Source organism: Accipiter gentilis, chromosome 23 (genome assembly GCF_929443795.1).
Source record: "Accipiter gentilis chromosome 23, bAccGen1.1, whole genome shotgun sequence".
Lineage (NCBI taxonomy): Eukaryota > Metazoa > Chordata > Aves > Accipitriformes > Accipitridae > Astur > Astur gentilis.
The window spans coordinates 1694036-1720541 of NC_064902.1; the positions used below are offsets into that span (position 1 = coordinate 1694036).

Here is a 26506-nt window from a genome sequence, read left to right on the forward strand (position 1 = left end):
GTGATACTCTGTATTACTAGTCATATTTTCACTCCATTTAAAAACAGTTTAAGATTAGTAATTACATCTTTCAAAAGAACTGTGTGCTGATTTATTCATATAACATACAAGTTACGTGCAGCAGAGGAACCCCATTAAAGCAGAGCAGAATACCACACAGCTGGTAACACACAGGAACTTTCAAAGAGAAACTTCCACACACAGTATTCTGCCATTTATATATTAAGTCACTAAAATGACCTGACTTCTGGCTGATGACACAAAAGTTGCATCCTGCCCTCTTCCACTGAAGAACAGCTTGAAAACCACCCATATAGAGTGCAAAAGAAAAGCAAACCATTTCCATAGAAGCAGGGGAAGTATCATTATGAAAGCAGCATATTTTTTTCAGATCTACAATTTTATTCTCAATGGAATTCTTCCAAACAGTCAAAAGAACTGAGCCAGCCCTTTGATTTGCAAAAATCTTTTCCAACTCCTTTTAAGTAGATGAACTGCAAAACAGCTACAGCAGAGGAAGAGAGAGATGAAACGCAACCAGAGCCCTAATTATTAGATACACCAGGAGTCCGGTTTGGTAAACCCAAGCTGCTGCCAACAATGGAAGGGAAATATTAAAAACACACAAAAATTAAAACATTTCTAAGCATTTGAACAATGAACTTCAACTCTAAAATAAGCTTTACTAGCTGCCAGTCCACGACAGTCTCCAGGTCTTCCCTCTGGAGAGGACTGTTGGCTTTCCACCTCTAGACAGCACTGATTAGCAGTCACAGGTCAAGGGTGAGCAACAGTATTCTTCTTCCCCCCGAGGTCAACTACGATCAAAATGTATCTGCCTGGATATTATTCCAGCTTCAAAACTTGAACTGTTCCTGAACAACTAAAATGACCCCATCATTCCCTGTACACTCATTTAAAATGCTGCTGAGTGTTATAAAAAAAGGCTATTCCCACATTCCCAAATGTCTCCCGAAGAGCCGTACTGCATGTCCCCAACAGGACGCCATCCACCTCCCAAACACCGTAGGCTGCTCTCCTCGCGTGCTGGAGCACAGCTTAAGGAGAAGGTGTACATGCCTTTTGTAGGGACAGTAGCGTCACCCAGTGTGGAAGCAGTGGGCACCTCAAAGACAGCATTTTACTGAGACATGCTAAAAGACTACATTTTCCACACTCTGTAAAATTTGAAGGCCTTTAAACATGCCTCAGAAAAAGAAACCAGAAGCTTATCTCTGTTGTGTGACCACTACTGATTTCATCACATCCACATCATGGTAATTTGTTGAGTTGTAGGGGTTTTTTTTCCCCTAGCAATACCTCAGTGGTGAAAACTAAATCAAATCCAATCCTCTAAACACTGTCTGTCTTGTAGAAATGTGCAATAAATCAGGCCCAACTTCGTTAGCACTGACCTTGACAATTCTTGATAGGTTTATATTGTCCACATCTAAGGTGAAATATTCCTTGTCCTTAGCTGGGAAAGTACTTGTTAAGAAAAGCAGTTTGTAAGCTTTAGTTCACATAAAACAACTATTATCTCTTGCCCACCCTACCCCCCCTTTTTTTAATAAAATTGACGTTAATAACAAATCATTCAGATAGCAGTGCATCACATGTAGTTATTTGTTTTAGACTACATTAGGTGAAGCTTAAGTAAGGCTTGGTCATCATTGGAAAAATGAAAGGTTAGTCTTTGGTTTTACCTGTACCCTGAAAATGTTACATTTCCTCAAATTATTTGCTTAAGAGAAAAGGGAGAGGGCATGTATAATTCTCTAGTTATGAACAACATGAAAATGGTCATACTACAACACAGGAATGCCTGATTTTCATCGCAGTGTTTGGGAAAAATCAGCCTTCCAGTTTTAATGAGGAGGAATATAAAAAAAACAGATGGCAATTGTTTTGAATGCAGTTTATTGCATTCTTCATTTGGTGACTCAGCTTTATTTCTCAAGCTGTGTAGACCCATTACATCAAGAGCCTCAGGTACTGAAAAATAAGATAGAATTACTGCAACTATACCATGAAGAACAGATCTCTATTATAGCTTGTTAAATTTCAGACGTACGTATTTACTTTTCTGAGGTCAAAACAAGGTAAAACTTTTTGAATTCTTAATATCGTTCTCAAGCATATGCAGCCAGCGCTAAAAAACCACGTCTGCAGTTCATCAGCACTGCTGCTGCCACACTTCATGAAACCCTTTAATTCAATCAGTGTGCTGGCATGGAAGGCTACACATTTATACTGCAACTCTCACCTTTCACATTCCTGCTTTGCATATGCTGTCGGTCTGCAAACAATGTTTTCACGAGCAGACAGAATGAACAAAAATTTGCACATATCAAACAAGCAGCACTGAAATGAAAAGGCTAACAATGATTATTTCTGCTACCTCTTCCTCTATAAACCAAGAATTTCTATAAAATGAGGCTACCTAGCCTTTCTTTTTGCAAATCCAATAAAACATCTTAATTGCTAGCTCAGCCAGTTCACTATTTCTTAAAGTACTCTTACTGTTTGAACAGTTGTTAATAACCATCATTATTTTCGTATTGCAGTGTACTCAATTTTCAATTTACACTAACGTATGAGACGTTAAACATACCGTGAAGTACATTCACTACACTCAACACTATTGAATGAGCTGCAGCATTCAGACTGATAGCTACACTGCTTTCTGGCCTGTAGGAAAACATCTGTCTAGAAACACTGTATAAAATCAGATTAATTCAGAAAATAAATAGTGAGGTAGTCTGATGTATCAGTACAGTAGGAGACTCATCTTTCTGGCTGTTGTTCCATTCTGAGCATATTTACAGTATCACACAATTCAAATTCCATGGGTGGCATAACATGTGCCCAGTCGGAGACAGGAAAAAACGATCTGGTTTTGTGACCAAGTCACAAGGATTCTTTGCATACGGAGTGGAGAAGCAGGCCTCACGCTGCTTGCCATGTAAAATTTAGCAGAAGTTATCTCCTGCTGCAGTACTTTAGGAAATGTATTATAACTTCATTAATGATCAAGCCCTTTTTGTATAGCCATGCACAGATCCTCAACACCTACATATAACATGTTATAATTACTATTCATACACAGCTTCTGTGAGAAAGGAAGAATTCTGGAAAGAGTTTTTGAACAGCATTAAATCAAGCTTCGCTTTTCATCCTTGTCTTACAGCTTAGCAAACTATACATTCAGAAAAATGTCATCTTTCTTTAGACAGTTTTTTTTTTTCCCCCCACAGCGTCTCTTTCTTTGAACTAATTTTTCTAGTTAACCAGCATAGAAATATAGTTCATATTTTTATTAACCAAATGAAACCAGACTACAGAACATTTAGTAACTTTCTGGATTTTTATGACAATATAGGGAAAATTATCCCTAGCAGGAGATATAGCTGATGAAGCATTAGGAGTTATATGGAGTTGTGTTCATAGTCACAGTTAGATACAGTTTTCAATTTAATTTTTCAGCATATGGTCTTGTATCTAATCACAACAAACAGTGTGAAATCTTGATGGACCATGGAACCTCTACAGCTCTATCACTCACCAGCTTTGTTTCAATGTCCTACTCCCTAAAGAGTCAATGAATGCAGGCTAGAGAAAACACAAAAGACTTGTCTTGCCTTTTAATGTAGCCACTGCACATGGTACTTATTTTTCTGTCATAATACGGTTTGTACTGTGTTATTTGTCAAACTTGTGCTTAATTCAGGATTGGGCAAAACATGCATATATTCTACAGCTCAGTGAAAGAGCCACGTCTGAAACACTCCAGGTGTTTCCAACTTGCTAATAGCATTAAAAACATAACTCTTAACTGGAACTCTTAAAGCTTTCTAACACTATCACCAGTAAATAGAAGAAATCACAAGGAACATTGGCTTGAGATACACTTGTTTGTTTGTCTATTATTTATAGACAAATATTACTTATATACTACTTGATGTGTTTATAAGTCAGTAAACATAAGAGGAGGAGGAATTGGAGAGAATCACCTGGGCAGCAAATCCTGGGTGATTTTCCCTCCAGAAATCAAAATACAGCTGTGTTTTACTATGGCTTCCACTTCAAAACTGCATCTTTGTGACACCATGCTTACATCTAAAAACAGTAAGACAAAAGAGAAACAGAAGATTAGCATCATTTACAGACCTGATGATACTGCATACTAGAAAGAATGAAAGCCCAAGTTTGGCTCTTCTTCTCAAAAAAAAGGGGGGCAGTGGGAGGGGACTGAGACTTCTTTGCTTTTATACAGTCTAATTTATTTCTTCCATCTAAAATAATTCTTTGATTTTCTGTACTTACTGGTTGCCAATTCTGTTCAATAGTACGATATCAAGCTCTAGTCTGTCTTTATAATCTCATCACAGGATATTTCTTTAAGCTGTGAGTACATCTAATTTGTGTTTGTAGAATTTTGTCCTCTGATCCTAACACAGTAACAACAGCTTTAACCGTATTGTTTAATTGCATGCCAAAGTAAAAATCCTTAAACCATTTTCCCGTAATTCCTGTGATACATTTAGCATGGCTAATACAAAGTTGCCCAGAAGCGTCAGGGGGGTTTTTTGTGGGTTGTTTTTTGTTTTTTTTTTTTGTTTTTTGGGTTTTTTTAATTAACAAAAGGTTGACTTTGACAAGCAGTGGCCAAGATAAAGAAAATTAACCTCAGAATCAATTTCAGAGACAGCATACCATGAAGCTGAAACAATTCATCCAGAAAAGGTTAATTTCATCAATGCTGCTGTTTGCAACTTCCAATAGTCTAAGCACTTCCTCTAATAGCATTTTAGGAAGTTCTCAAACTCAATTAAGAGATACGGACGGCGATAAGCAGCGCAATGTGCGATCTCACATGGCTACCTGAAAACAGACACAAGGTATGACCGAGATCGGAACCAGCTGCCTGGTGTTCAGCGGCGTGACCAACCGGCCTTTCCCTGGGAGCGGAGCCGGAGCTGCCGCAGGCAGCCAGGGACAGCCGGGAGCGCTCCTGCACACACCTGAGCCGCAGCCTGTGCTCCCCTTCTCCGTTAGGCTGTAGCTGGGCTGTGGCCATTGCTCACGATGCCGTTTTTAAAACTCTTCTTATAGAAGCTGTAAGAGTTAACACTTTTTTCTTATTTTAAAAGAGCACTCGAATCTCACAACGTTCAAATAATTACATTTTAACTGTTATGAATAAAGAAAACAAACAGGGATTAGAATCTTTAGAACCACTTAGCTGCTTCAGAACTTCACCCTCTTGCTTATGTCCACAAAGCAACATGCAGGGCTGCGTCTTGTTATACCATTACTCCCTCTGCTAAGCCAGAACAGAGCTATCGCAAAACTGGGAATGATGACAGCAGTCGCACCACGTCACCTGCAGCTCTGCCTTCTCCCCTCTGCTTTCCATTAATCTGCACTTCTGTGATTACCACAGGATGTAGTCTTGGCAAAAACTAACTCATCTAATTTACAATAACACTCCAAGACAATCGTAATATCTTGAAATTAAGAACCATCAGACACTAGGTTTTTGGAGGTCCTACAAAAACCCACAACTACTTCCGAAATATGTCAACTTGTTTTGATTTTTAAAGGAATCAAATTAAAATCTGATTCTGTTTGCATTCTTGAACAAGCTATTATAAACTACTTCTACTCAGCTAGCAATCAAACATCTCTTTTTGATCTGGGACCCTCTCGAGCTGCTCATCCTAAAACACAAACAATTGTCAACAAAAGCTGCTGCGCCACTTACTCAGACCCTCAGGTGCACGTGCAGACCCTGCCTTGACACATCCATTTCTGAAAAATCTCTCACACTAGACAAGATAGAAACTCTAATGTAGCCACAGACCAAAACGAGTAAGCCCAAATTCTACTAAACCCTTACACTGAGAATTTCTAGAGGGACTAAAGGCCTCTATAAAGTGAAAAATCAGTCAGCGGGAAGCTGTAGCACAGCTGGACAACAGCGCCCACACAGAGAAAATCCTGGTCACCACCATAAAAAAGCAGAACGTTCTTGGTGACACTTTTATTGGAGAGTTGTCACAGGAAAGATTAGCAAAGACTGAAAACAGAGAGAAGCTAGCATACAAGATATGGAAGAAGCAAATAAATATGCCAATACCCACATATACCAGGAAAGATCCTACTTGATATGTACGGGAAACAGAAGAGGCTCTGGCTGGCTGCAGCTCTTAACAACACATGCAAGGAAAGTAGAGAGCAGGCTGCAGCTTTTTGTTTAGGAAATTTTCAGTCTCCTTTTCTCACCTCTGCTATAGACCAAAATAGACCTTAAGTCTATTTTGCCGCCTTCTGTACCTGTAGCAAACACAAGGGCAAAAAAATCAACACGACAAATGACAGGCTTTTGGCTCACAGGATTAAATTACCACCTTTCTTAGGTGTCAAAAGTGAAAGAAAGGAGAATCTCTTTGCTCTTACAAAGCATTGCAATCTGTTATAACTCTACTAAGGACTAAATTCAAGACACTATAAAGACAAGATGCATTATTTTAGGTTGGCCTTGAATACTTCTTTTTTTTTCCTTTTCTCATTTTTTACACAAATCAAGCATGCATTTCCAGAATAAAGATAATAATTTCCGGTCAAGCTCAAAGGATGTCTACTCTCAACTGCAAAATAAAACAAGAGTTTGGATCTCATTAGTGAAGTATGTAACTAGCCTTATATCTGACAATAAAGAGTTTAACTAATTATCTGTAATATTACCTTTTGAAGTAAGAAATGATTTACAGAAGTGTGTCATGGCTCTGCACACCACTGTGCTGGCAAAATACAATACCACAGGACTGGTAATACAAGATGTGCCTGGCAGTCTTTTCATAATTTTTGTACTTAGTTCATCTCCAAACAGAAGTTTAATCTCAGGTAAGCTGTTGGGAAGGAGATCAGAACCGCACCAGGCTGGTAAGTCAGAACCACAGCCCCACCACAACAATTTCCTATGTCTATTCAATCTTCTCAATCAAAATGGCATTTTTGTCTTACCACAGTTTTCTGAATTTAATTTCAGGAATTTAGTACCATGTGCAGCACATAGCATTCTTACACATTCAAAATACTAGGAAAGTAGGACAGGAGTTACTTGCTTTGTCCTAAGGATCATCTACAGCTTGGTACCAAACTTCCATCAAGTCAGGCATTGAGCAAAACCAACCTCCTGTTCTCGCTGCCATGGTAAGCCTAGAAGAGAATCAGGCCTAGTGTATTGGTTTTGTTTGGCAAGGTTTTGGTAGCGGGGGGGGGGGGGGGGGGTTACAGGGGTGGCTTCTGTAAGAAACTGCTGGAAGCTTCCCCTGTGTTCGAGAGAGAGAGAGCCCATATTAGCCAGCTCTGAGACGGACCCGCCGCCGGCCAAGGCCGAGCCAATCAGTGATAGTGGTAACGCCTCTGTGATAACATTTTTAAGAAGGAAAAAAGTTGGGACAGACGGAAACTGCCGCTGGAGTGAGGAGTGAGAACATGTAAGAGAAACAAGCCTGCGGACACCAAGGTCCGCAGAAGATTCCCCTGCAGCCCGTGGTGAAGACCCTGGTGAGGCAGGCTGTCCCCCTGCAGTCCAGGGAGGTCCACGGTGGAGCAGATCTCCACCTGCAGCCCGTGGAGGACCCCACACCGGAGCAGGTGGGTTCCCGAAGGAGGCTGTGACCCCGTGGGAACCCCGCGCTGGAGCAGGCTCCTGGCAGGACCTGCGGATCTGTGGAGAGAGGAGCCCACAGAGCAGGCTTTCTGGCAGGACTTGTGACCCCGTGGGGGACCTGCGCTGGAGCAGTGTGCTCCTGAAGGACTGCACACCGTGGAATGGACCCATGCTGGAGCAGTTCGTGAAGAACTGCAGCCCGTGGGAATGGCCCACGTTGGAGGAGTTCGTGGAGGACTGTCTCCCGTGGGTGGGACCCCACGCTGGAGCAGGGGAAGAGTGTGATCAGCCCTCGTCCTGAGGAGGTGAAGCGGCAGAAAATAACATGTGATGACCATAAACCCCATCCCTGTCCCCCTGTGCCGCTGGGGGGGCTTGGTGGTGAAATCCGGGAGGGTAGTTGTGCCCGGGAAGAAGGGAGGGGTGGTGGGAAGGTGTTCTGAGATTTCATTTTACTTCTCATTACCTTGCTCTGGTTGATTTGTAATAAATTGAGTATGTTTTGCAAATTGAGTCTGTTTTGCCCGTGACGGTAATAGTGAATGATCTCTCCTGTCCTTATCTCGACCCGCGAGCCTTTTGTTATATTTTCTCTCCCCTATCCAGCTGAGGATGGGGGAGTGATAGAACAGCTTTGGTGGGCACCTGGTGTTCAGCCAGGGTTAACCCATCACACCTAGTAATAGGAATTAGTCATTCATACAGCTTACCAAAACATCATCTCTTTTTAGAAGGAATTAATTCTACTGATCTTTGGTAAAAAGTGACTGGCTGCAGCAAAATGGCCTGCATAAAGGGTAAGATAAATTAAAGGAGGGAGAATTAATTGAGCACTGGATGGGAAATCTAAGAGGTTACGAGAAGTGTCAGGATCAAGGAAAGACTGAAAACCTGAAAAATCACACCTATTTAAAGTCTAAACTAAAGGCTGGCGCATACTGAACAATTTGCAAGCTTGCCTCTAGAATGGCTGGGGAATACACAACCCATGCTAAATTCAAGGCAAGTTCAGGACACAGCATCGTTTGGGATCAGGCCCTTTATTGTTGCTTCTGATATGCTCTGCACTTCAGAATCAACCAGGGGGTATAAGGAAGATCATCTTCTACTGGGCAAAGATAGCAAGTGAACTTTCTTCTTCGCCAAGGGATTGCAGTTTTCTCGAAAGAAGAACGTTTTCAGTTATTCAAAAACTGGCATAGCAAACCGCACCAAGATCCGAGACCCTGCAGCTTTCTGAACTCAGCAAGTTCCTTCAGCTCCTGGCAGCACAGTGTGAGCAAAGTCTAGATCCAAGATTACTAACTTCATAACTTCTGGATTCGTCAGAGAGTGTTCTCCCCAGAGCAGCTATGCTGCATGTAGGACACAATTGTATAGTACAATTTGTAAAAGTACAAGAAATTCCAAAGTGTCACTTCACAGGCCACAAAAACCATATGCAGCCAGGACTGAAAAGAACTATGTGCCTTGCTGTATGTGCAAGAGAAGGCAGAAACACTGCTGAACAGCTTAGGTACCAGGACCAAAAGGTATCAGGGAATGGTTTCAGGATCATTAGGTTCCTCAAGCTGCAAGGAGCAGCAAGGTATAGGGAACCTGGGAGCACAGACATTAATTACTCACCAAACACAAGCACTACCTGCCCCTGCCCCCCATAAGCTGTCTACCAATTACATTTTCATAATATCTTTTTTTCTTTTTTCTAATCATAGCTGACTACAGCATTTCTCAAATTCTCCCTTGTATTCATGATACAAGCCTGGGATTCACAATGCAGGGTGTTAAAAAAAATAATCAAAGTCAAACAAACAAATAAAATCATACTTTCAGCATGAAAGAGATTAATATTACCATCTAAAGCTAAAATTTAGTCAGTGTAAGACTATGACCACAACACCCAGTGTTTTCAAGGCCAAGTTCTATACTGCGTGTCAACTGTCAGAGAGGCAAGTGGTGCTGGAGCTTTATGTGCCAACTGTCAAATCAAATAGATGAAAACAACTCCTCAGTTTATTTTTTAAATAAATTTCATACATGGATGACTAGCAAGAAGTGCATGTTCATACATTAACTATAAGCTGTTGAACAATCCTCACTTACTTTAAGTAATCTGAGTCAAAACTAATGTCTTATAATGAAAGACAAGACCTACTAGGCCTTTCTTCAAGGTAGTTTTTTGGTTTTAAGTAAGGGCATCAGTTCTGAAACACTCCTTCCTGTTATGGGAGAATTTTATAGTTACAACTGCAATTAAAAAAATGAAAACAAAATCCCAAAACTCCACACTTTTTCCCCCATAAAATTTGTGACTACACGGCATTCTCCTAGCAGACTTCCACAGGTCTTTGCGTTCCACAAAAGTTTTAGTCAAAGCTAAATTTTTAGTGGTGGTAGCTCAAGGCAAGGTTCCCATGATGAAATTTTAAGTGAACTCTGCCTAATGATATCATATGATTCATAGTTAATATACTGTTATCTGCAGTATAAATTCAACTTAGAAACAGTTTCACCACTTCTTTTTGAAAAACAGTACACGTTTATCTTGGACTGGTTTCCTAATGTGTAGAAATTGATTTTTTGTTTTTACCAAGTCAAATATCACACTAAATTAAAATATTTGAAAAATATGAAGGAGTTATCTGCTTACCAATTCTAACTTTATAATGAACACTGAAAATGCAGTCAATATGTCCATGGCTTAACAATCACAAGTTTTACAGATGAGTCTGAAAGCTAGCAGGCTCTTCTTAGCTCTCTCTGAGAAGATGCTGATTTATAAAAGACCTCTAACAAACTATTGCAGCCTTAACAGAAGCTTAGTTTACCATTTAATACCTGTAACAATAAGATACTTAAAATAGGATTTACAATATAGGTAACCGAATGTAACTTGGAATTAGAAAGTGACTTTAACCCCTTATGATGACATCTTAAAAAGTATTTGGATACAAAAATTCCAAGCTTACTTTCAGAGGTCAACACATTAACTCTCAGAGAAGTCATCCACTGTTGATAAACCTTGTACTATTCACCCTTAAGACTCACTGGAGTTTCAGTTACATTTTAAGTATGAAAAACATCTTCTTGTCTTTTCAATAAACTGTTCCATTCAAAGTTTGACAGCCAAGATACATGCGAAGTGAAAAGAAAAGTCAGGCAGCATTGTTCAACATCATTTAATCTCCACCGAGGGAAAAATAATATAAACATGTTAACACAAACAGAAAATGTTTTAGAAAAGACCATACGGTACTATGACAGGGTTTTAGTTTATAGAAATGTAATTTATAGTTTTATAAAAATTACATGAAAGAACAACAACATCTTTCAGTAACATCAGACAGTATAGAAAAAATAAATCTCAACATTAGTTGTACTCTGATGATCCTTCTAGTAAGAAATTTAAAAGTGCTTTTTAATAACAGTGTTGCAACTCAAGATTAGTGCAATATGTCAAATCTGTTTTAAAGCAGATATTTATAGCAATTGTGCAAGTTCGTACAATTAACAAACCCCATCAATCTAAAAATTAACACTAAGTGAGGTAAGTATTCTAATTAGAATTAAACATTCCTTAAATAGCTTACATACCAATTCTACTACAAGGAAAATCCGGGTGTTCCTTCATAGGAAGGCTCAAACCTAAACATGATGTGAAACTTTTACTACAAATCAGTGAATACTTGGAATTTAAAACAGCTCTTGCAAAATGTACAGTTTAGTACGTTTACGACCCAATGCTACAAACAGTACCTAATGCAAAATATACCAACGTAAATAAAACCAAACTTTACAGTTAGTGTACTGAATTTGCTTTTGTATACACTATTTTGTTCCCAAATCCTCCTAGAAGCTCCCACATAAAGTTAGCACATTAACTTAATGCAGACATTTCACCGTATTTTTATCTGTAAATATGAACAGTTTGGTTACCAACTACGACTGCAACTATGAGTACCATTACTCTTTGAGCAAGTGAAAAAAACCACAGCACTAGTTGGGAAAAAAAAAGAAATCAAAATTTACCCTTCACTTTTATACATTACAAGTTAGCAATAATAAAAGATACTCTACATTTCTACATCATATTTTCTGCAAGAATTCTCAGAAGTCTAAAATTAGTTTTAATTTTATTGTAGTTTCTTTACTCTGTGATTTACGATGCATAGTAACTATTGCCTTTTATATGCAGGCCTCATTTTAAGAGAGGCAAAAACCAGACTGCTAATGCTGAGCTAATTTGCATATGGAGTGAAAGGCATTTCGTATTTTATTTCTCAAGGTGTTTATAAGTAGGATTTAAGTCACTATCAACAACAGGAATAAAATATAAATTAATGAACTTTCATTCTAATAGGCTACAGCCCAAAAGCCTACCAACTGAACTGTTTTTTATAGTGTTGCACTTAACTTTAATACTAAACTGACAGTTGAAGCCTGCACAGAACTCATTTTATAACAGTATTTCAACAGAAAAAGCAATAAATAAAATGCGGTATCTAAAAAAAAAATGCCAGTAGCTTTAGTCTGTATTTCTCCCACCACAGTCCAAACTGCATCATCCAAAATAGGTCTGGGACAGTTTTTGGATACCAGCTGCATAGTTCTTTCAACATAACAGACTACCCATAACAATAAGAGAAGCAATTAAAAGCTTTCTACAGTAACATTATAATAGAATTCCAATAGAAAGACAGTACCCTTGAGTATGTGTCTCAATTAGCTTAAAAGAATTTGCTGCCTTTGCTCAAGATAGCTTCAGAAGTTAGACAGAGCTAATCTGTGACTGCATGTTATCTCTACTGTGTTATTTTACAGGCAAGTTGAGTCTTTTTTAAATATGTTATATTAACCCTGATAATGATGTGGAGACTTCCTGCTCCTAAACCAGGAAGTTGTTTCCTAAAATTTAGTAACTTGTCATTGCAGTGACAAGTTGGTTAAGTCTTTAGCAGAGTCTCTAATCATCTGCTCTACCTTGGGATTTTCAGCTCCACTGGTTGCTAGCTCCTTGTCGATAAGCCCCAGGTTGTGCAAATTGAGGATGGAATCAGCAATAATCCGCGCTGTCCTCTTCTGATAGCCTCCAGACGTCACCATCAGGATTGGGATTCTGCGCCTCCTGGCAGCCTTGAACACGACCTCATCTCTCTTCACAATTCCCTGCAAGTTTACAACAGTTATTAAAAAAAAAAAAAGAGATATGAATATTACAAATATGGTATTTTAGTTCCAGTCTATGGTTTATAGATTCAGAGTATTGGATGCTTGATAAGTGATTAGGCCTTACATTTTACAATACAAATAAAAAATTCATTTAGAAGTCCCATTAGCAGGTTTACATGCATAATCATTAAAAAAATACAAAGGAAAACAGCAAATCAAAAATCCTTGACTTGGTTTTAGAGGACACAACAGATAAGTCTTTAGTATAAATTCCTAGAAGAATTCCTGATCAGAGGCCATAAAGTCTAAACTGACTACAAAGTTTAGAAATGTTCACCCTATTTTACAAGCACAGATTTGAGACTAAGAAAGATTGTCTGAATTCGAAGTGCTTTAGTTTGTGCTCAACTTGCATGACACCCTTTGATAAAAGTTTAGCAACTTGATCAAGACTTCACAAACGTACAGAAGAACCAAAAATTCAAATAAGATTTTTCATGTTCACAATCACTAGCTGAATTACAAGCTTCCAGTTTGTTTAACAAAAGCTAATACTAAAAGAATCTATGGCTGAAGGGGGAGTTCCATAATGTAAGTAATGGTAAATCCATAGAAAGGAAAACAAATTCTAAATAACCTCTTACTCAGAGAAGGGTATGGAACTAAAAAGTAACAAAAGACTGCTGACCAAGTGGTACTGTACTATCATTAAACTCATACAACAGAAGACTTCAAGTCTCTTCAGTTTCAAACAAGTACATGTGGGGAAAAAGAAAGAATTCAGAAATAAGTAAGAACAGAATTAAAATCTACTTTTCTGGAAAAAGTAAAAGCAGAGAGTTCCAGAGACACATAGGAGTAGGAGGCATAAATAATCCATTACAACTCCTCAAAAAAAAAGACTAACAACATAATAGACAACAGCTTACAATGGACAGCTCAAAATTTAAATAACTGCAAAAGCTGGAGAAGGGGAAAGGGATTAAAGTGCAATCAAACAGAAAAAATTAAGGAAGCAGCAGTAAAAGTGTTACAACAAAATGAGTATGCACTACTCAGACTGGTTAGAGGAAGACTGTAAATATGTCAAGAAATATTACCCTGCCATTAAAAAAAATTAGACCACAAACAAATGGTAGAGGGAAAGAATAAAATTCAAATGTAGCTGAAAAAAATATTTTTTAAAACCATATAACTGTAATGGTTTTTGTATAGTTTGACATAGCCTTGTAAAAGAACAATAGGAGTAAGGAATAATAACTGAAAAATAAGACAAAGGAAACTGAAGAATTATATTAGGAACAGATCCTTAAAGGAAGTAACAGAATTACAGAATGAGCTGTACATCCCTCGGGAACCATTGCTGGATGTAGCAAACATTATACCACAGAAGAACTGGCAGCAGTCACCATTCATAGGAGCCTAACAGCCTCATCCCTGCTCCAGCATCTCTAGTGGCTGAGCCTGGAAGAACTGAGGGGAAAACACATGGGCTTATTCCAGCATTCATGTGTTACCAAGAAAGAAAATATATCAAATGAAAATGACAGCCTGACACAGCTCCCACTTACAAAGATAAGAGGGACTTACCCACTATACCTCAAGTTTTCTGGTTATAGCCTCAAGCACCAAGAAACTATTACTCATAGCACTCTGAGGAGGCATAATTTTGAGTAGAATTAACAGTGTAGCAAGATTTTAAAACATGAATGACATCTACAACTGCAGTACTGAAGACAGGACTAGCGAACCTTGAAGAGATGAATTATCCAGGTTCAATGCCTTCAGTTTCGGCATTTCCAGTGGCCCGGGATTTCAAGCTCGGTGAAACATACTATTCACACCTAAGCCAACAAGATTAGAGAGACAAGAAACCCTGCCCTCAATTCAGAAAATGAAGGCTTAGCTACAGAAACTTTTTCTCCATCAGGGACCCGAGCCACTGCTTGTGCAGAGAAACAGCACTCTGCCTTTCATCCCTACTTGTGACCAGAAGAATCATTTCACCTTTCTTTCCCCATCCCCGCATTTTGTCTCTTTCCCTACACAGCACCCAACAAGCTACAGCAACTCACTTTTCTTGGCAATTAACACTGCTCCTTCTCAAATGGCAGAAAATTTTTTGAAAAGGCACATCTTAAAGTATTCTCTATCTATCACTAGCTTCCATTTCTCTTGGTGGCCACTGCCCTCCAAAAAGCTCTGCTCTATCAAATGAGATCTTACACCTCTGGTATATCCTCTCCAAGGTTAAAACTAAACGAGTCCAAGCCCCTCAGCTCTTCCTTTCTCCTTAGAGACTTCTACACAGCCATGGAAACAAAACCCGGAGATTCAGAGTGGCTCCCAAGTCTTTCCACCCTGGGTCCACCGAGGACGTGGCGGGCAGGCAGAAAGTAACGAAGCAGCTGCTCAGTGACAGAGATGGTAAGAATGAGGAGATACATAAGGAAGCCAATAAAACCCAGCAAGGAGCTAAAGCTCTGTGCAAAAGGAAGCACTTGAGAACTAAAGTACTGCAAAATAGAATGAAAACTGAACAGATTGAGTGATGGCTCAATTAGAAGGGAATCCGAGAGCTCATAAATCAAGAATGCACTTTTCTATGTTGAACTGGTAGACACTAAAGGAGAACCAAATATGAAAACAGCAGACATGCAGAACTGAGGAGCTGTCAGAGAAGGAATCATTTAAAAAAATGGAGGAAATACAAGATCTGTAAACTTTTGTTTATTTTGAGAAAAGCAGACTTGTTGTATCTGGAAGGTGAAGACTTCTACGAAGCTATGCAGAATAAATCAAAATTTAGATCTGGTAACAATCTGAGGAGAGAGAAGGTAAACTGAACTGTAAAAAGGTAATGATATTTGTATAGAAAAGAATGAGGAAAGGGGAAAAAAAATCTGTTCATTTGCCAAGAATACACAGACAGGCTGCACAAAATTACTAGGACTGGAAGATACCAGAAGAGCAATTTAAAACAGCTGGGAGTGCTACAGAGGAAATTAGGTGTAAGATACACACTGGGGGCAGGTGACAAAAGAAATACATCGCAAAAAGGGTTATGTGAGGGTAAAAGAAACAAAGAACGAACAAACCAAACAGGAAAAATAGGAGTCCACTGAGGTGTGAAAATATATGCCTCGCTGGTTACTGTCTGGTTACTGCTGTTCAAAATCAGTATATTTTAGAAAGAAGACAAATGATACTGGAACAGGCACCTGAAGAACAAGAATATTTAGTCAGGAAGACACACAAAAAAAAAAGTAGTGAAAAGAGGAACAGAGATGTATCGATACATATCTGTAACAGGAAAATGCTCTGTTTAGTGTGAAGTATGCACCTTACCTTCATCTAACAAATGGCCACAAGTCACTCTCAGGACTGCCTTCAGTATCTATTGAGGAGTGAAAGACCGTAGCTATTTTAGTATTATACAAACCTGAGGTGAAATAGCTAGTCCTCCCAAAGGATCGCCATCCAGAATATCAGTCCCAGCATTATAAACAATGATGTCAGGTTTTAATTCATTTAATGCTCCTTCCACATGTGTATGTACCTTCTGAAGATATTCTGTGTCCTCTGTACCCCACTCTAATTCCACCTTGCGTTTTATGGCACCTAAAAAAACGTTTCGATGTTACTCAATAACCAAAGCATTGTTTTGACAGAAAACACAAGATTTAGGTAAGCAAGAGAAAGAGATAACATTTCTGGAAATTTTGTAAATTGCTGCATTTTCACAGAACCTTGAATTAAAGAAAGTTATTCAACTACTTGTTTTCCCAGCAAATGTAAGCACAATGACCTTGAAAAAATTCCACTGAAGACAGAAAATTAGATGCGGGGGGTGGGGAGGGAATAATCTGAGACACAAGTGGAAAATGTTACTGAAAAAGCAGCTGATCTGCATGTCCATTTACCAATCAGCAAAGAAATCATAAAGAAAATTATTAAAAGTAATCTAAATAAAGCATAAGGGAAAGAAAACACCAAATTGCTATTGCAGAGGAAACAGTTGGGGGAAAACACAAGATAAATATCACTGAGAAATTAAGATGTTTTATTTTTATCACAACACTCAAAGCTAACAGCAAGGGATCATGAATTTATGTGAACTGCTTTATAAATGTATAACAAGATTCATCTTTGCCCCAAGCATTTTCAATTTAATGTTCTTACCCTGTAATCCTACCAGAAGAGCAAATATCTACTCTTAATTTAAATCAAATTATTTCTAATGCTTCTAATAAAGCATTAGAAGACGAGGGTTGAGAAGGTAGAGGAAAGAAACCCAAGGTTTTGCAGCCTAGCTTTGGGTGCTTTTACGGACTTATGTGAACTCTAAATCTGAATTCATCAACTCTACATCAGAGGTGTTTAAAAGGTATGACTTCTACCTCACTATACCCTATGCCTTCAATTAAATGCCTTGGAGTCCTAAATCTGAAGTGTAGAGTCAGCACCCACCAAGTGTGCATGAATGCATTCAACACAGAATGATACTTATTTATTCTTGCGATTGCTGGGTAGGGGTTTTCTTCCGCTTTTCATCCTTGTTCAGCATTAGTGAAGCATTCTTTTTCTTTATTTCGTTGCATCAACGTTACTTTCAAAGAATTTTGTTCCTTTATGATATTTTTCCTGAATTATTTTCTTATTGTTATATAAACGTTCATGTAAGTCTGCACAGCTGTGCTCTTCTAAACAGCACTTAGACCCTCTTCAGGGTAAAGAATCCGCTAGCTGGATAGAGCTTTAGAGGAGGAGGTAAACACATTAGCATGGGGACAAATAAGTATTGTTCTGATGAAACCATTAAGAAGTTGAGACAATAGTGAATAAGATTCCATGCCTCTGTAGGTCTCTTGTCTTCATCTCCACCACAAAACACAGAATTACAGATCAGTTATTATCCAGATCAGGGACTACCGAGGGACACGGTGATGCATCTGTAGGTTAGAATGAACACAGCTTTTGCATTTGACACCCTTTTGTCCATCTCTTGCTAGCTAGTGAATGTATTTCTACAGCTTTGAATACTGTAAAATGACACTCAAACAGCAACACTTTTTTAAGGCCTTGAGTTTCAGCTATCAACTTTTTATGCTCACCCTTCAGTGAACTAGTCCTCTTCCCCATCCATCTTCTCCTTTCTTTTCCCAAACGTCTGTGTAATTCCAAACTACTTCCCCTTAGGGACTCAATATGCCTATAGCTAAGCATTAGGCAGTGTTAGCTAGCCTTCCCCCCGCCCCCCCTGTGAAGCGCATGGGACAAAAAAAATGTACAGAGACTCCTGTAATAAAACATGGAGAAAATGAGTAGGAAGTCCAGGGAGAGAGCAATCAGAGTTTACCCTAAGAATTCAAACTCCCAGGTTTCAAGCCTCGACCTCTCTTCAAAAAGATGCCCTCCCTGATCTCATCTTCGTCTCGTCACCTAGCAGGAGAGAGTTTAAAGAATTTAGCCACTGAACTCCTATTTAGATACCCTTATGCAGACTACAAGGAACTACATATTCACATGTCTTTGGCCACAGCCTTCTGCATCTCATGCTTCATCTGTAGAAAGGGAATGCTAGTATTCCCAGCTTCACAGGAGAGAGGTGAATTCAGTTTTTCGGATTTGCTAACACGGGCTTACTTTGTTTTGGTCTTAATCCATCTGTTCAAAATGTTGCCATTTGAGATATGAATAAAGAAATGCTTTTCTTAGAAAAAATATACCTTCATTTGCTTGCAATTTGTCTGCTTACAGACAGGATGTGCTTTAAATGGTCTTTTTTAGATTAATACCCTGAAATACATATAGTACATTTTTCAAAATCTTTACTAGTTAAAAAACAGAAGTACAATGAACTGCACCTAATTCTTGCCAAGAATCCAAATTAAGTAGGCTTTTCAGAATGACAGCACCACTGAAGAAATTCAACAGCAGAAGAACATCTCCCCCAATAAACTATGATTCAGGTAACAAATTAAGCCCATAATAAGTGACAGTGTAACAGAATCAAAGATCAAATGAACTTTGGGCTTTCACATTCCAATTTAACCATTATCAAAACCCCACTAATTAATTGTGAGAGGTCACCAGACAGAATAGGTACATCACAGTAGAGATAAACAAACAACAACCATAAAATTAAGCACCAGCTCTCAACATTTGTATGACTTCCTTTTGCTTCCCAACTTGTGTCACGTTCAGATGCATCTTGTTTTCTAGATGCTTATAAAACAAGCTCTACTGGAAAGACAACACCTAAATATGTTTTAATTTATAACTTTCAAAAGAACATGAAACCTTTTCACGCAGCTAATCCTTAGTGAATTCTTCATAAATTTAGTGTAAAAGAAAGATTCAGTTCTAACAGTTATCTTCAAATCTAAAGGATTATTTAACTTGCTGTTCTAAGCATGACATGAGCTTTTGAATGGACTGCTAACAAAGTCCAGGTAATACCCACACCTTGCATTCCAGAAATTCATTCCAGAAGCAAGGGAAAACACTACAGCATTAACACTATTGTGATATATCACAGTGATGATTGAAAATCGTATGGCCAATGGGAAATCTAAAAAAAAATAAAAAATAATCTAATTAACATTGTTGCAAGGAAGCTTATTAGTAAATGAAGAAGTTATTTAACAACACAGTAGGTCTTTCACATTTTGGAACATGAATTTCAATTATACTTACGTTTGGCAAATCCATCCCCTGGGTAAATATATCTATTGTACACATCCATAATATATACCCGATGATCATCCATAAAGTCCCTCTCATGGCCATTTCCCTGAAGAAAATTTACAATTAGCTATTCCTAGCATACTAACACAGAATTAAGTAATCTACAAATGCTAGAGTAATTCAGACTACAAAGATCTAATATTTAAAACTCCTCTGTCATTCCGTTATTTATAGTCTTGAAGGTTATTTTGAGGTGTAGAGTTCTGGGGGCTTTGACAGTATCAGTCTGAAGACAGCAGGTTCAAAATCAACATCCTAATATCTCTGTGAAGGTAATTATCATAAATCTTATTGCACATATAAGAAAAATACAACAAAAATTAAACCCAATTGTCTTCAGCAGCATCACAAAAGCAATATCTTGTCTTCCAATTGTGCAAAAAAAGTCACTTTCAACTGCTGCAGAGATACTGATACTCTTATACAAGGATTAATAAATAAAGCTGACTACAGCTCTTCTGAAAATTCAAGCCTTGGTGAGTTAAGCAATCCCTGGAAAAATTACAAACACTAAAGACCCAACAGTTTAACATATTGTTTAACAGCTGGAATTTCTTACAGAAAGATTGTATTGGGTGTAAAGATGGATGCTCAGGAAAAAACTCAGATTCTCAGTATTTCCCCTCCCCCCATTTCTGAATTTAAATAGTATTCTTTTGGCTCTCATTTACATTTTTTTCCACTAGTATAAAAGCATCTTTTCACAGCAATCACCAAGATAATTTTGTTGAAACCAGTGCACCATACAGGACCCCAGCCCCTACCCCCAATAGACTTTCATTTAAACTACAAAAACAGACATTTCCACAGATTTAACTCCGTAATTCAGTTACATAATTTATGTCCCTGGACAGTTAAGCTATATTTCTGCTACAGCCTCCCTTCCAAGAATCACTGGGCTGAAGCTAGTCAATCTGTGTGAAAGAGGGGATGGGAAGCACCAGAATTGCATTTCTTTATGCTAAAAAATGGCAACACCTACTCATTTCTTCAACACTTTTGGTCCACAAATAAACAGTTCATGAACAGAAATCTAGGAATACGAGAGCCTCTGGGTAAATCATTTTCTTATGAAAGGTGAAACTCGCCAATGCACCAAGAACTGGAACACTTACAAGATGAGAGTATCTGCATACTTAAAAAGGATCTGCTGAGCTACTACTTCACACACCTCTCATTCCCCAAAGAAAGGAAAAAAAAGGGGTGATTTAGTGTGCAGACTGAGATTACCAGCATGATACCTGAAAATCAAAAGACATTCCAAGAAGTTCTTAAAAAAAACAAAACAAAAAAAACACCCCAGAAAAGCACAAAAAATGCACACCCTGACAGAGATGGCTGAAGAGAATCATGAACACAAAACATCTTTCTACTGCATAACCTATGTCCTTATTTCATGGTAATTTTAGGATGCCTTAACTTGTAGATAAGAGAAATGACAGAAGATGGAAAACTTGCAGCCATTAGGCTTCTTCACTGCCATGGAACTACCTAAAAATGGTTTATTTACACATAATAAATTATCTTCAATGCTTCAGATTGGACATAATTTTAGTCCATTAACTGCTTTTCTAAAAGTAGTATTTCCCCCCCTTCAGGATTTATTTTGGAAATCCCACCAAAGATGAGATTTGTTCTCAGTACCCACAGTAACTCACTCTACCAGGTGAAGAATGATGTATTCGTTACTTCATTAGCCTGAAGCCAGGCTTTCCATTAAAACACTGAAGGTCAAATTCATCCGCCGCAAAGGTTGCTGCAATGATCATGCATGCTGAACTAACTGTAATTCTGTTTTAAGAGATCCTTGTTTCTTCTGGGATACTGATCTACTCTGGAGACCGTTATGCCTCAGATCAGTATGTAACTCGAAAATATTTTTTCCATCTAGCCACATGATGGAGCTACAACTCAGTTTAATTTTACTGAACTGGCTTAACAGACTTTTGCACCATAAAATAATTAACTGTTCAGTTTCCATCATCTATGATTAACTTTGTATTCTGCAAGTTGACAGTTTATACTACTATTAGAAAAAATGGTATTTATCACACACTTGTATTTCAAGCAAAACATCTGCACTACTGAATATAAGTAAGCTACTCACCTGATGAGCATCCAGATCAATAATTGTGGCTTTAGATACCCCTTGTACTCTTTCAAATAAGAACTGGATATATAAACAAAGAAAAACATGGAGAATGTTATGAAGTTAGGTGACAGATTGAACTGGAGGCTTGATGCTTGCACAGGATATCACTGTTCTGATTTGAATGTAGAGTGTGCCTCCATTACATTCACCAAATAAATGGCTAAATGATTCTAATATATTTAATTACAAAAGCTCTAGTTATTTCACATGAAAAGATGATTTTTGTGGTTATACAATAACAAAACCTATACATTTCCACCAAGTGAAATGCACGAAGCATACATTTCACAGTCATCTGTGCAGGCATCTGTCTACCTATTGAGAAAGTTGGTGGAGAGAGGGAAGAAAGAGATTTCTACTTATCTCCTCTTTCTCCCACAAAGTACCAGACACAACATAGGATCAAGGACATGTCTTTCTACAGCATCCTGCACTAACCTGTAACGTGGACTCTGCAAATAAGGCATAAGCCCAATGTCACTGAAGCCCAGGGCAATAAACCCTTTTGTAGTAACGCTGGCTCTACACAGACATAGCTGGTACATCTCTGCTCTCGCACCAGCCAGACAGAAAAGGACGGGTCCAACTAGGGATCATCAAGCTGATCGTGGCATTGGTGCTGTCAGAGGCTGGGGTGGGACCAGTGACAGCACGGAGACAGCAACAGCAACAACTGTGGGTTGGGACAGGGTGAAGCAAGAGCTGCACGAGCCCCAAAACATCGAGGAGCTAACTTCATGAGACACAAACAATAGCATAAGTGAGGCTTATCAGCAGGAAGGGAGAAACAGTCCACTGTGATGGCATCCAACTGTATAAGCATGAAATCTACTATTTAGGAAAAGCTGCTGTAGGGACTGTATGCATTAAAGCCACTTTTAGTAACAGAATTCATTTCTCATTCCACGTCTGTGAAGAAAAAAATATTTTTTAATTCTTTGAGTCTTAACTTTGACAAGTTACTATCTTTAATATAGACATGCTAAAACCCAAAGATTTTGTACAAACTGTCACCCACCATAATTTCTCAATCTGTATTTTAATGATAGGGAAAATAGAACACTGTGGATTACTTTCCTGCAAATTACCACGTACAGAAATTAGGATGTTATGTGATGGTGTGCTGCAATCACTAGAGCTTTTTTATGTTTGATTATTACTGATACTTTATAAATATTCTAGTACACAAATATACCATAGTACATTTGATAAAAATAAGCCTAATTGCAGAAGGCTCTTGCTTCAGCCTTTCAACAGCTAAATACCAAATGTATTCATTCACATTCAATGATTATTTTGGAGACACTCACATTTTTATTCATGAATTTGAACCAGTCTGAGCACTGTATAGTGCAGCTTGATTCAGAGAGAGGATTTCTGTCTCCGCATTTGTCTTGATTGTAACCACTAAAACTAATGTGGAATTTTCAGGTTCAACTGCAAGGCCAGGATAATTATCATTAAGGATATTAAAAGTCAATCTGGTTTGATTTTGAATAGTGGTTTTTTTCCCCCAAGACGACATTATTAATGCAATTGTAGTGGTTCATATTTACATTCATAATTCTGACCCCTGCAACGCTTCCCTTCCACTTAACAATACTGCATACGCGTTATGTTCTGTAGCATCAAGTACCACACCATTTTCCCATTCCCACCCATCTACAGATGGCTTTATTTTCTCCTATTAAGATGCAAATTAGTTCTTATGAATGTGTGGATTTTTTTCCATTTGCACAAATAGGAGAAAATACTGGTTTAAGAGTACTTCTTACCTTTATAGCCAGTGTGATATCAGCATATGCACAAAATCCTCCACCTTTGTCACTTGAACAGTGATGAAAACCACCACCTAAACATAAAAATGTTGAAGAGGTGAAAAGCTAGATGCTAAGGAACATTGATGGTCTTTGCAAAGAGACAGAGATCACTTACACATCAGGCACTTTTTTTCTTTAGCAAATATCGCACCTAGAGCTGTTAAACCCTTACCTAGCAATGCAAAACATCTCACAGGGCTTCTGTACAGATCTTACATGTGGCCTACCAGACCATCAGGCAAAGGATGTGCAGAAGCCCAGATTAAGAGGAATTGTCCCTGACATCTAGCAAGCGCCCGAATAACTGAGAAATGTATATGTATCTAACACATGGTGCCTCGACGACAAAGCATACTGCTTTGAAAGTTCAACTCCCCCAGGCTGTTGGAGTTGCATAATTAACATTACAGGGCAGGTTGAAAGTTCTTTTCTATGCTGAACATCGGGTCAAAAAAAATACCAAACCAAGAACTATGGTGTTATTTGCACATGCCATTGTCTTTTGCAAACACTCAGGCCAGAAGAAACTTTTAAGAACTCCTCTTTAAAACACAAACACACACACTCTTCACATGAAAAAAAGTACTTGGACCTCCCCGGCCCAAAGCATATTTTTAATATAATAAACCAGAACTTTTTACTGAGACACACACTACAAATATCTAAGCAAGAAACATAAACAAGCTTACATTATATATCAGTAAATATGACAGGCTTTTGGGTTTGTTTTTAATGTCTATTTATTTTTTAACATTGGATATTCACTTTTCAAAAGTTATTTGTAAGAAATAACGGAAAAACCCCAGAATTGATGAGCTCTGTGAAAATGACAACTTAAGTCTTACATGACACAAAATATTGCTTCGATAGTTTACTGGGTTTGCATTGCTATTTACTATGAGCAGGAAAGCATATTTATGTTCACTATATTCTTCATAATTTGTTCATTCAAGTCTTTTTCAGGAAAAACTGCACAGCCAGATATAGACACTAACTAGTGAAGCCCTGCTCTCCAGCATACCAACCAATCCCTTGATCTGGTATAATATATAAATTAGCTGCTGATAACATCTATGATAATTATTTTCTAATTTAATTAAATCAAAGATTGAAATATTTACATTTACTCTGAATTTTTACTTATTTTTTTTCCCCGCACAACTTCAATCCAAATGCTTTTCCTTATATATGATATCATACCTTTATCCAGTTACCTTTTTTCCTTTCCAAAAATATTTTAATTATAAAACTGCAATACGGGTGATAGTGGATAAGAAAACAAATCCAGTACTTTTTCCATTTTTTCCTTTAGAGTTGACCTTTGTTAAACACAATCCAGTCACATTCTGTTATTATGAACAGAATACACATTGTGCTAAATGAAAATTATATGATTTTAAACACATTATTTCAAGTATCATTTAATGTACTACATTTGTACTTACCCACATTGATCGCCCAGCCTCTATCAACAGCAAGTTTTCCTGCCTTAAGAAAATTACAGTGAGAACTTCTTGAATGAACGAGGCAACAATTTAACACTGTCTGCTTCCACCCCAAATGCAACTCTTGGCAGTCGGACATGCCCATTGAATTTTCAGATGTTTTACCACTGCAGGTCATTCTGCATCAGAGCTCTGAATACGAGCCATACAAAACTATCCTCAGCATAATTAGTTGAAAAAATACTTGATATCTCCTCTGTATTTCATTCTCTGGCAGTTGAACAGATGTAAAACTAACTGCACTTTGCAGAGTTGAACACCAACCCCTAGCAGACAAATGAGAAAGGGAAAAGTACAAGTGGTGGCAAGAGTAAAAAATGAGCAAGAATCTCCTAATATCCTTCCTGTTCATGTAAAAATAGGAGGAATGTAAGCTCAAAAACCTGAAAATACAGATTAACATAGTTTCAGCTGTGGGTGGGGACAGAAAAATGCTACAATATAAAGTGTTCTGTGACTTTTAAATTACGTAGCATGCATAGTATAGAATATTACCAATCTTTTCCCCTCCACTATAGAAAAACTATGCCTGTATCTCTCCTTTGAAATCAAATGACATTCAGAGAAGGGAAAGTATTGACAGGAAGAGATACAAAAGGCTTAAATAATGAAATTTTAATTGAAAAAACTGACTTATTTTGGCCTGGAAGAGTCAAGCAAGTGTTTAACTGCAGTATTCCTTAAGTGTCATGTTAAAAACCAGAAGATATTACTAGCCAGAACTATAAATAAATAGGGCGGGGGGGGAGGGTAAAACCAGATTTTTTTTTCCATAATCACAGAAAGAACATATTACACATCATATATGAAAGGAAGTTTGAACAGTTGAGAATTCTTCACCATCAATATTTACATTTGAACAGTTCTAATTTAGTATTAAGAAAACTACTGGGAAAGTAAACATCATCCTGTTATGAGTGTGCTAACTTACACAAATTAGATCTTGAGAAAAGATTGTAATTTCTGAACTATAAAACCCATTAAGTCACAGGGAAAGCACATTATCTGTGATTTAGCATACTTCCTAGGGATTCCTCACCAGAAAACAATCTGCCCATATTGCTAGAAAATCATTAAAAAGTACAGAAACTCAAAAGGAATTTTCACAATAAACAGGACCATCAGGAATAGCAGAAGACTGTACTTCTGACTGGTACTGTACAAATTTTATTGTCTGACAAATCAAAACTGCTTTTAAAGTACATACCTATTTCCCCATAATGAAAAATAAAAAAAAGTAAAAATAACAGTATATGGCATCAAGATCAATCCAAAAGTGACCAGTGATGTCATGTGTATTTCAGGAGGCATGACACAAAGAGGTAATAGACAACTAGTGGCTATCTCTTCTACATGACCACGTTCATAACTAGAGAACACACTTTATGAATTAAAGATAACACAAGCACAATGAAAAACATCACAAAAC

The 26506-nt window shown here is 37.9% G+C and overlaps 1 protein-coding gene across 5 annotated transcripts in view; it reads right to left on the reverse strand.

Moving 5' to 3' along the window:
* Positions 1–10500: 10500 nt before the first annotated feature.
* The window catches only part of HDAC11 (histone deacetylase 11), a 30933-nt gene continuing 14927 nt past the window's right edge, over positions 10501–26506 (reverse strand). For 3 of the 5 annotated variants that reach the window (XM_049826688.1, XM_049826690.1, XM_049826685.1), the window contains 6 exons: positions 25018–25060; positions 23528–23604; positions 21708–21770; positions 19550–19646; positions 16293–16471; positions 10501–12847 (listed from right to left, as the gene is read on the reverse strand). In XM_049826688.1, coding sequence (XP_049682645.1) covers positions 12605–12847; positions 16293–16471; positions 19550–19646; positions 21708–21770; positions 23528–23604; positions 25018–25060 — 702 coding nt within the window. In that variant the 3' untranslated portion in view covers positions 10501–12604. The remainder of the gene's footprint in view (positions 12848–16292; positions 16472–19549; positions 19647–21707; positions 21771–23527; positions 23605–25017; positions 25061–26506) is intronic. The other 2 variants (XM_049826687.1, XM_049826689.1) reach the window with 2 other exon arrangements.